The 12,071-nt window shown below is 38.0% G+C and overlaps 2 protein-coding genes across 4 annotated transcripts in view; one reads left to right on the top strand and one right to left on the bottom strand.

The window, feature by feature from the left end:
• The window catches only part of LOC131769528 (uncharacterized), a 102,570-nt gene that overhangs the window by 41,416 nt on the left and 49,083 nt on the right, over positions 1 to 12,071 (bottom strand). The window lies entirely within an intron of this gene.
• LOC131773280 (tetratricopeptide repeat protein 28-like) overlaps positions 1 to 12,071 on the top strand; it is a 57,363-nt gene that overhangs the window by 2,281 nt on the left and 43,011 nt on the right. The window contains exons 2-4 of one of the 3 annotated variants that reach the window (XM_066160786.1): positions 874 to 1,025; positions 1,476 to 1,637; positions 1,898 to 1,975. The exons of the other annotated variants lie outside the window; for them this stretch is intronic. Coding sequence (XP_066016883.1) covers positions 929 to 1,025; positions 1,476 to 1,637; positions 1,898 to 1,975 — 337 coding nt within the window. The 5' untranslated portion in view covers positions 874 to 928. The remainder of the gene's footprint in view (positions 1 to 873; positions 1,026 to 1,475; positions 1,638 to 1,897; positions 1,976 to 12,071) is intronic. 3 annotated transcript variants of the gene reach the window in all.

Genomic DNA, 12,071 nt, shown 5'->3' with positions numbered 1-12,071 from the left:
TCTTTTATAAGTTTTGACCAGTAATCCCTATTTAAAAATCAGATGAGAGAATTTTTCTTTGGTGTTGTAAAATTTGTTTCCTATGAGAAAGGATTCAGCATAAACTCTCCCCTCTTGTGGAGACATGGTGGTCTTATGATTAGTGAAGTTGACTCATGGTCAAGAGGTCTGCATTTGTAGCCTAGCCTGGCCTGTGCTGGACTCGGGGTCAAGAGGTCTGGGTTTCAGTCAATGTGTTATGTTCTTGTGCAAAACACTTTATTCTTACAGTGTTTGTCTCCACCCAGGAGTATAAATGGGTAGCAAAAATTAGTCAGGGAAACCTGATAAAATGCTAGGGGGGTGGGGGGGGGGGGAATAATGGGGGAATGGACTTGCATCCTGTCCAGGGTTGGGTAGTAATACTCCCAGTTGCTTCATGTGAGGAAGCCAGGATTAATTAAAGCTCAGGTCCTGGATGGCCTACTTTTCAAATCCAGATGTGACCTAACTACCCATCACCTCTTTAGTTTAAATGATTTAATTTGCTACTGTTACAAATTATATAAACTTGAAACACAGAGATGTTGATTTTTGCCCAATTTATTTCAGTCAATTGGGAATGTCTTTCGTAAATCTTGAAAGTTATTGTAATGAGAAGTGAATTAATGTTCATTTACATATTAATGCTTGTTTTCTTCAGTATATATATATATGTATGTATGTATGTATCTTTTGTTCTTTTACTGCTTTAAATATGCTATTAATATTGATTGCTTGTGATTTTGTGTCTATGTATCCCTCCCATTCTCAGAAGGGAAAAAATATTTAGTTTACAATTGGGTAATTAATGTTGAGCTAATTTTTTACCATTTGCAACCATCTTTTTTTCAGGCCAGGATGACTTAAAACAGCAACTTTTTGTAAGAAGCATCCCCTCACAGTTGCTATGGCTAAAGAAAGAAGTCCAATTAAGGTTCCATCTGAAAATGAAGACTTACCTGATGAAGAAAATGCTCCAGATTTTGATGAGGACACTTTACGAGGTGAGCTTGGTTCAACTTTGGCTTCAGTCATTGTTAAAACATTTTCTTTTCCACCAGTTTCAAGAATGTAAGCAGATGTGGAGAAGGATATTTATACACTGCATGACCATTTTAAAGGATATTTGGCCAGTCATGACTCTCTTCTATGATTACAATATGTTGTTCATTGACTGAGAGGATCTATGACATATTTGTTATTTTCTTTTCTCAAAGTTCAAAGCAAGTACACAAAGTTATAAGGGGGACTGCACACATCCTCCAAGCTTTTCAGGGGATGGGTCAAGACAGGCAGGTGCAAAAGTGGCAGCTGGCACTAAAGGAAAAATCTTCAGATTTTAAATCTCCAGATCTTGGCAGCTCTGCTTATGCACTAATTAACTACAACCACAGGTAATTATTAACTACAACCACAGACTTTGACACAAATTATTTTTTATTTTTTCTTTGCAGCCACAGCTGATGTTTATAGGAATGAGGGTAATGAGGCCTTCAAGAAAGGAGATTTCATCAATGCTATTCATTTTTACACCAAAGGAATTAAAATGAACTGCAATGACAAAGAACTGAAGGCCAAACTGCACAACAACAGGGCTATTGCACATTTTAAACTTGGTAAGATGATGAGAGCTTTAACATGCATTTTTTTTCAATTTTGAAGCTATTGAGTTGTCAGTAGTAGTTTTCTGAAAAAGGTGATAATTTTGAAAGCATGCCCGGAAAAATTTACATCTTATCTTGGCCTCTCAAATATACAAAGAAGTATCCTCTTACCCCAGATATCAACGAGCATCACAAGTTTTTCCCAAAATTATAGTAATGGTAGTTGGTTTGCAACATGTATGGCTAATCAGAGATATTTATTTCAATAACAGGAAATCACCAGGATTCACTAAGGGATGCAGAAGCAGCCATTGGGTTAAATCCAACTTTCATTAAGGCAATTGTGAGAGGTTAGATATGTTAGCTGTACTATAATAATAATAATAATAATAATAATAATAAAAAAAGAACTCAACACTCTAAGGTTAAATGGAGTTCAATCTTGTCTCAATTGACTTTAATTAAGAGGTCGAGACCACCCTCATGTACATTTGAATCCAGTTCTTGACTTCTACGCCATTACTTTGCATTAATCATGATGAGAATATTATTTTGAGCTGGATGAACAACTCAATGCGGAATGCAAAGCAAAATTTCAGCATGAATATTTTAGTTCCTTAAGTTCAATGAGTCACAGGTGTCAGATATGTTAAGAGCATGTCCACGAGAGCACCGGGCAGTCGTGCTACATGCCATCTCACCGATGTCAAAGAAACTTTGCCAGTTTAAAGGGTCTACCCCAAAACTCAAAAAGACAAACTGGTTTCTGTTTTGGTTTTTTTCTGGGGGGAGATAGACCACCCCCCCGGTTTTTCTTAGTTTTCACTAAGGAAATCGCTTCAAATAGGTAAAATGTATGAAGCTCTCACTGCGATGGTATTGAACCAATTACTTTGAGGATTTGCACACATATTTTTACATCCTTAGTTAATGTCTGCTGCAAGTATCAGTCAGTTTGATGGACGGCTTGTCAATCAACAGAGGCAAATATACGACTGTGTTTTTAGACTTTTCGATTCATCCAAATATTTGACAACTTTGAGGTCAAATATCTCCCGTTGCCAGAAAGCTACAACACTAATCTTAATTACCCTTTATAACCCATTATTTCATCTCTGAAAATCATCAAAAAAATTTGGGCACTACCGTATTTTTGTCTTGGATGCCTTTTAAAATCTGCGACTGTGACAAGTATCTCCCAACTACACCTGTCACGCAATTCTTGCTCTAGGCGGTCACTTGACAAAATAAACCTACATTTTTTTGCTCTTTATACAAGATGATTGATCAAGAAAGGTGAAGAATGTGAAAAACTTTCGAGAAAAACTTTCGAGATACATGTAAAAATCAATGGGAAAATCGTAGCGTTTCTTTCTTCAGTCGTTTATTACTTTGAAGATTTGCTAAAAACATCAGATATGGCTTTTTTACGGCGCAAAACATTCATTAGTCTATAATTTGATGGTTTATCATCATCATTGCTCATTTTTGGAGATTTTAAAGTCACATGCTGCGTGTTGGCTGATATTACTACATGTTCCAGTGTGCTACAACTTCGGCTTTTAAAGACGAGAAATTCTGCGCTCTCGCTCGTGAGCAAATATCAATAGTTCTTTCGGACTGAAAACTGTGCTTCTATCCCGAAAATAAAATTCAAATAGTGTTGTCGTTGTCACTTACCGCCATCGAACATTTCCATGCAGAACTCCGCTAAGCTAACATCTGTTGTGTGACCCGAAGACTCTCCGTAGGAATTATTCAAGCGCGTTGTTCGTGCTATCTGCTAGATAACAATTTCAAAATAATCTGCAGCTCACTATGATTATTTACCTGCTTCAATCGTAAAATATCTGCAAATTTTTTTCAAGCATTCTATTACTACATATAAATCTACATCTCTCTAGATCGAGTGTCGCCGGAGTTTAATTGCGTGACTTGTAAAATTTTCAAATAGGAATGAGCCAGCAGTAATTTGACGAGTAGCCTTCCTGCAAATTTCTCTTGATGAAATCCCAAGACATAGTCAGTTGTTTTCGTAAGCAAAGACAATAAATATGAAAAAAAAAGTGAGATGCAAAAGTCTTTTTTTTTTTTTTAGCTTAATAGCAGCTGTACCCTCTCCTGCAGTCTTCGTCTAAATTTTGCAAGGTCCCTCCTTATCTTCTGCCTTGTTCGGTCACTTTCGAATTCTGAAGGTAAATCATTGGCAGCGGACTCTCCGTCCCCATTCATATTTACAGAGGGGGACCTCATCAATGAGTCAATTTTTGTTACGGCAGATAACCGGCTAAAGTATCGAGCGATTTGCTGCTGTATCAACCGGTCAGTCTTAGGCAACATTTCTGGCTGGTGTCGTCCCTTAAACTCGATATTTGGGAAATCACATTAGAGGCTGTTGCCTTACTAGTTTCCTCCCTTGTCCAGCACACGTCTAGGAGATAATTCTCTGCTTTCTGAGAAAAGGTGGCTGTTTTTTGTGTTTTCCAAAGAGCCCATCCAAAGTCCTCTTGGCTAGTTAGAGATTGTTCGTCAGAATTTTTACCTGAGGTCCGACCTTGAACGTAGCCATCCCCTATAGAATGGCATGCCGGTCTTAGTCTATTTCCTCTTGATCTTATCCTAGGCGGAATTTTTTTGTCGGCCTCACTGTGTTTGTCTTTGTCAGGGTACATTTGGATGGCAGCCAATGACTGAAACGTCTTGATACATCCTTCTTTTAGCAAGAATATCTCGCTTTCTTGTTCCGTCTATGACGGATTAGGTATAGTTCTCGCGATGACCCACGTTCAGAAATCTGTGCACGTTGCTGATAACCACCCGCTTCTACGATTAGTTTGCTGAAGGTTTCTAATGTGACGAGCCTAGTGAGACCCTGAGGTGCTTCAAACTGTGCCAGTTGGTCTGTGCTATAAACTTGTCGCAGTTCTTAAGTCAGAGGGAGGATCGCCCACCTCTATCTATGTGAGCGCCTCTACAGTACCTGCGTATCTCTAGCAATCATATGATATAAAGTTCATCTCAGTCACAAATCACCAGGTAGGAAAACTGATGTTCAGATAAGCGCTCTTCTTGCCCTTCTTCCTTATTCATTACCGGCTCTAAGATAGCGGCTACAGTACGCGTTCTATTTAGGTTTACAGTCACCTTGCCGCCACCAGGAAGACTCGCCACCAGCTTTGATTTCTTCTGCCATCTGCAGATTCATCTCTCTCTCACTTTATGTCTCCGATTTTTATGAGGAGGATACTGGCATTTACGAACCCGAAGGTCTAAATCTCGCACCAAGTTGTGCACGATATACCCACGAATTTAGAGGTGTGAGCTGTTTCCGTCCCTGGCCAGCGCGAGAAAAATAACATTTGGTTCTACAGTTAGTTGCAAATGAACAAGACAACTGCACCATCTTGACTTTATCAATTCGAGTGTTAGATTAAATTGAGGGCTTTTTAGACACTCGATTTCTTATATGACATCACTATGAAGACGTAATACAACTGATACACCTACACTACATAGGATTAAGAGAGGTTGTCAGTAATTTTCGAGAATCCGGCGACAGAAGCAAAAATTCAACTTTTTTTTTTATTTGCTCCAAAAGACCCTTTTAGTGAATCGTTTTCAAAAATAATATTCAAAAGTTCCAGCGAGTTTTAATTTTGAAAAAAAATTCGAAAGTTTGAAATCGGCCAAAACGTACCTAATTTGCATAATTTCTGTTAGGCTTTCAGTGCATTTTCACAACGCTCGCACAAGACAACGAAAATGTATCTTGGATTCATTTTTTCGTAAGTTGTTTTTCATCCCTTGGAGTAGCTTTGTAACTATATTTCATCTCCAACTGAACTTTCTTTCGTTTGTAACCACCCGCGTAAAGTACACTATCTTTTCTATTCCGTTTGTACGCTGAATTTTGCTATATTTCAGACGACCATAACATCAAGGGTATACAAATGTATATAAAATAAAAGAGCTCTTTTCAACGAGAAATTCTTCGTGTTTAGCATGTAAAAATATTATTTTTGGCCCGTGAAAAGCGAGCGCGCCAGACCAAAATATACAGCGTGCATTTTCACGGAGTTAGGCCATTTTTCTTGCTGTACTCCTACTGCAAATCGCACACTATTGGGACAAAACTCGACGTGTTTGGTCTCTACTTCAGTTTTGATTCATCTAAATATATCAATTTTAACTTAAAAAATAACCTACCTTTATTGTTGAGTGAACAAACCACCGTTTTAGGTAAAATTTTAGAGTTGATTTTTCTCGAATGCTAAATAAACAAATCGCTGTTTACAAAGATACCAGCTCTGTCGACGTGTTTGTAGCTGAAATTAGCCCGTCGCATATACTGTTCTTCAATTTACAATCTATCCCACTGGCATAACTTTGAAGTAAATTACATGTAACTAGAAATGTGGTTGTAATTACGTGAGCGTGATTTAAATAAAATCATCGCACACATAAAATATTCGAAACATGTAGTTGTCGCATGAAAATATTCGCTTAATTGTGCGTGAACCTTGTGTGTACATTCGGTGTTTTGCTCGGTTGCTTTTATAGAATTCTACCACTGTCACTGTAATTAAAATAGTATGTTTGTGTAGTCCACCTCTTTAGATAAATTTTCAAATCAACTGTAGGTTGGAATTCTGTTGGTAAAAATTGTCGAAGAAATCCGAGAAAAATGGCATGTAGCACCGGGCAGTCGTGCTACATTCCATCTCACCAATTTCAATGAAACTTTGCCAGGTTAAAGGATCTACCCCAAAACTAAAAAAGACAAACTGGTTTCTGTCTTGGTTTTTTTCCGGGGGGATATAGACCACCCCTCCGGTTTTTCTTGATCCTTAGTTAATGTCCACCTTAAGTATCAGTCAATTTGATTGACGTCTTGTCAATCAACAGAGGCAAATAAACGACTTAAGTTTTAGACTTTTCGATTCATCCAAATATTTGACAACTTTGAAAAGTGAGATGCAAAGATCTTTATTATTTTTTTTAGCTTAATAGCAGCTGTACCCTCTCCTGCAGTCTTCGTCTAAATTTTGCCTTCTGCCTTGTTAGAGGCGGTTGCCTTACTAGTTTCCTTCCCTGTCCAGCTCATATCAAGGAGATAATTCTTTGCTTTCTGAGAAAAGGTGGCTGGTTTTTGTGTTTTCCAAAGAGCCCATGCAAAGTCCATTTGGCTAGTTAGGGATGTTTCGTTAGAAGTTTTCCTGAGGTCCGACCTTGAATGTAGCCACCCCCTTTAAAATGGCAAGCCGGTCTTCGTCCATTTTCTCCTGATCTTATCATAGGCGGATTTTTTTGTCAGCTTTTTTTGTTTGCCTTTGTTAGGATGCTTTTGGATGGCAGCCAATGACTGAAACGTCTTGATAAATCCTTCCTCTTAGCAAGAATATCTCGCTTTCTTGTTCTGTATGTGACGGATTGAATATAGTTCTCGCCATGACCCGCGTTCAGGGATCTGTGCACGTTGCTGATAACCACTCACTTCTACGATTAGTTTGCTGAAGGTTTCTAATTTGATGAGCCTAGTGAGACCCTGAGGTGCTCCAAACTGTGCCAGTTGGTCTGCGCTATAAACTTGTCGCAGTTTTAAAGTCAGAAGGAGGATCGCCCACCTCTATTTATGTGAGCGTCTCTGCAGTACCTGGGAATCTCTAGCAATCATATGATATAAAGTTCATTTCAGTCGCAAATCATTAGTTAGGAAAACTGATGTTCAGAAAAGCGCTCTTCTTGCCCTTCTTCCTTATTCATTGCTGACTCTAAGATAGCAGTTACAGTACGCGTTCTATTAGGTTTACAGTCACCTTACCACCAGGAAGACTCGCCACCAGCTTTGATTTCTTCTGCCATCTTCAGATTCACCTCTCTCTCAACTTTACGACTCCGATTTTTATGACGAGGATACTGGCATTTACAAACCCGAAGGTCTGAATCGCGGCCTTCGTAATCTCCAAATAAGCCAATGCGCGCTAGAATAAGCTTCTTCTCGGAAGAAACGCATATTTAGGGTACATTGACGTCTTTCAAATGTTTTTTTTTATGCTGTACACCCACGAGTTTAGAGGTGTGAGCTGTTGCCGTCCCTGGCCAGCGCAAGAATTGAGACCTTTTTGGACACTCGATTTCTTATACGGCATCACTATGAAGACGTAATGTAACTGATACACCTACATTACATAGGATTAACAATGTCTGTTGCGCTGTTGCGAGAGGGAGGAAAACATTACCGGCAGTGTAAATTCTTTAAGAGTTTCAGAGACTTTTCAGAGATGTCTCTTTGGCTGTCACAAAAAATTGACCCTCTCTTAAATTTACTGGGAAAAATGAACTTACAAACTCCTTACAAACAATTTTGCTTTTTCCTCGGGCTGTTATAAAACAGATCATAAATTGACCAGTGAATAAATTATTTTGAAGCATCGTTCGGAATTTACCTTTTTTGCGTGCAAATCAAGGGTAGACAAAGTTTATAAAACATTTGACAAGAATTTCATGGGGTTCACCTCGATAATTTTCTTCGGCCAGAGTCAAGACACACCAAGCAAAGTGACATCGCCCTCCAGTAAAATAATTTTCCAAAGAATAAATGTGGCGAGCGTGGGGAAACGCACGTTTTTTTTCATTATTGTGATCAAAGCCCAATGATGTACCTAAATTGGTACTTACGGTATCAAACCATTGATTATGACAGGGTGAGCTTAATTTTTCTGTCAAGGTCGACGTGACTTCACACTAGAAGCGTTTTTAAAACAAACTATTGAGCATCACTGCACGAACTGAGGAAGTAAAAACTTGTATTTATCTCCCACGCATTTCGTCTAACAATAGTAGACTTCATCAAGGAGTTTTACAAGTAGGGTAAATAAGCTTTCTCATATACAAATAGTAAATAAGTTGTCTCTTTATTGAAGCCAGTGGATATAATTCGCCAGGCGCGCTTACCGTGTTATACATGCGTGACATTTTTCGGACGTTACATGTACGAGTACGTAATCTGTTTGAAGGTCACAGATTTAGTGTAAATATTTGACCCCTCGACGTCACGTAATGTGTCTAGTTTACAGAGGTCTTAAAAAGCTTCATTACTTGGATTTGCCTTCTGCGCGTAGAGGGCTACAAGCGAATTTCTCGGGTGTAATAGCTTTTGATTTCTCAACTGATGTTGTCGCAAACACAGCTTTTGGGAGTCACGAAACAAAAAACTTATCAGGACCTAGTTTCATGTACTAATGGAAGTAAATGGCAAGTAAAAACATATTCTCTTGAGAAGTAAAGTTATAAATAACAGGGGTTCTTTGAAACAAATTGTGATAGAAAAGGTTTCAGTTCTGGTCAATATTGACTTTTCATAGCCTACTTCCGAATCTGAGGGAACGCGCTGAGGGAATAAAAAAAAACATACATGTGTGATATTGCAAGGAGAAGAATAAAACACAAATAAAGAAAAAGGAAAAAAAAATAGAAACTCGTGTTGCAGTGCGCAGATATCTTTTGAGCTAGACCTACACACTTATGCCCGGCACCACGCAGAGAAACTCGAAAGAGTGCTGTATATGAACTTGTTCGCACGTGCACGCAGGAATGGCCATGACAATCAGCGAAAATAATAGCAAATGCAGATTATATTTGCAGTCAAAAAACAGGCAAATAAGATAAAGAAAAATAAGATAAAGGAAATTATAATAAGATAAAGAAAAAAAAACAATTTTACTTCTCATGAAAGGTCACGCAGTTAGGCTACAAATACTATTTCTACGTGGAATTTCTTGATGGTGGAAAGTGGAAAAACCATTCTCCAGTCTTATTTTCCGGAAACATGGCGCAGTTAATGAATTTTATGGGGCTATTGATATTTCCTATAAAATAAGGGGGCAGAGTTTCCCGTCATCCGCGTTCTGGAAAAGCCGAAATTGTTACACTCGGGAACTTGTACGTCAACAAGCAGGCGACATGTGAATTTAAAATCTCCTCTCCTGTTACAGTTTCCTTATTGTGAACTGTGCGATAATGATAATACACAATCTAATTGTAGACTAATGAATGTTTTGGTTTTGTACAAGTGCCCTATATCCTGATTTTAGCAAATCTTTAAAGTAATAAACGACAGACGAAAGAAACGCTACGATTTTCCCATCGATTTTTCAGCTAAAAACACGTCAACAGAGCTGGTATCTTTGTAAACAGCGATTTGTATATTTAGCATTCGAGAAAAATTATCTCTAAAATTTTACCTAAAACGGTGGTTTGTTCACTCAACAATGAAAGTAAGTTCCTTTTTAAGTTAAAATTGATATATTTAGATGAATCAAAACTGAAGTAGAGACCAAACACGTCGAGTTTTGTCCCAATAGCGTGCGATTTGCAGTAGGAGTACAGCAAGAAAAATGGCCTAACTCCGTGAAAATGCACGCTATATATTTTAGTCTAGCGCTTGCTTTTCACGGGCCAAAAATAATATTTTAACATGATAAACACGAAGAATTTCTCGTTGAAAAGAGCTCTTTTATTTTATGTACATTCGTATACCCTTGATGCTATGGTCGTCTGAAATATTGCAAAATTCAGCGTACAAACGGAATAGAAAATATAGTGTACTTTATGCGGGTGGTTACAAACGAAAGAAAGTTTATTTGGAGATGAAATATAGTTGCAAAGCTACTCCAAGGGATGAAAAACAACTTATGAAAAAATGAATCCAAGATAATTTTTCGTTGTCTTGTATGAGCATTGTGAAAATGCACTAAAAGCCCAATAGAAATTATGCAAATTAGGTACGTTTTGGCCGACTTCGAACTTTCGTATTTTTTTCCAAAATAAAAACTCGCTGGAACTTTTGAATATTATTTTTGAAAACGATTCACCAAAAGAGTCTTTTGGAGCAAATAAAAAAAAGTTGAATTTTTGCTTCTGTCGCCGTATTCTCGAAAATTACTGACATCCTCTCTTAACAATGTCTGTTGCGCTGTTACGAGAAGGAGGAAAATATTACCGGAAGTGTAAACTCTTTTTAAAAAGAGTTTCAGAGACGTTTCAGAGATGTCTATCTTTGATCGGCTGTCACAAAAAATGACCCCCACTTACATTTACTAGGAAAAATGAACTTCCCAACTCCTTGTTGAAAAAATTGGAATTCATTTGACCGATACGCCGGTTGTTTCAATTTTTCTTTTTCCTCGGGCTGCTATAAAACAGTTCATAAATTGACTAATGAATAAAATGTTTTGAAATACCGTTCGGAATTTGCCTTTTTTTTTCTGCGTGCAAATCAAGGGTAGACAAAGTTTTTAAAACATTTGACTACAATTTCATAGAGTTCACCTCGATAATTTTCGTCGGCCAGAGTCAAGATGCGCCAACGTAAGCGACATCACCCTCTATTAAAATAATTTTCCAAAGAATAAACGTGGCGAGCGTGAGGAAACGCACATTTTTCTCATCATTGTGATCAAAGCCCAATAATGTACCTAAATTGGTACTTACAGTCTCAAACCATTGATTATGACAGGGTGAGCTTAATTTTTCTGTCGAGGTCGACGTTACTTCACATTAAAAGCGTTTTTGACGGAACAAACTAGTGAGCATCACTGCACGAACTGAGAAAGTAAAAACTTGTATTTATCTCGTCTGACAATAGTAGACTTCATCAAGGATTTTTTCAAGAAGGGTAAATAAGGTTGTTCATATACAAATAGTAAATAAGTTGTCTCTTTGCTATTGAAGCCAGTGGATAGAATTGGCCAGATGCGCCTACGGTGTTATACATGAGTGACATTTTCCGGACGTTACATGTACGAGTAAGTGATCCGTTTGAGGGTCACAGATTTAGTGTAAATATTTCACTCCTCGACATCACCCAATGTCTCTAGTTTACAGAGGTCTTAGAACGTTTCATTATATGGAGTTGCCTTCTGCGGGTAGAAGGCTACAAGCGAATTTCTCAGGCGTAATTGCCTTTAATTTCTCAATTGATGTTGTCGCAAACACAGTTTTTGGGAGTCACGAGACAAAAAAACTTATCAGGACCTAGTTTCATTTGCTAATGGAAATACAATAAAAACACATTTTCTTGTGAAATAAAGTCACAAATGACGGGGGTTCTCCGAAACAAATAGTGATAGAAAAGGATTTCAGTTCTGGTCGATATTGACTTTTCATGGCCTACTTCCAAATCTGAGGGAACGCGCTGAGGGAATAAAAAAACATAAATGTGTGATAATGCAAGCAAGAGAATGAAAATCCAAATGAAGAAAAAGGAGAAAACATAGGAACCCGTGTTGCAGCGTGCAAATATCTTTTGAGCCAGACCTACACACCTAAGCCCGACACCACCCGGAGAAACTCGAAAGAGTCCTGTATATGAACTAGCTCGCACGTGCACGCAGGAAAGGCCATGACAATCAGCGAAAATAATAGCAAATGCAAATGATATTTGAA

Source organism: Pocillopora verrucosa, chromosome 13 (genome assembly GCF_036669915.1).
Source record: "Pocillopora verrucosa isolate sample1 chromosome 13, ASM3666991v2, whole genome shotgun sequence".
Lineage (NCBI taxonomy): Eukaryota > Metazoa > Cnidaria > Anthozoa > Scleractinia > Pocilloporidae > Pocillopora > Pocillopora verrucosa.
The sequence above is the reverse complement of the archived record's forward strand: the minus strand, read 5'-3'. Positions and strand labels throughout refer to the sequence as shown.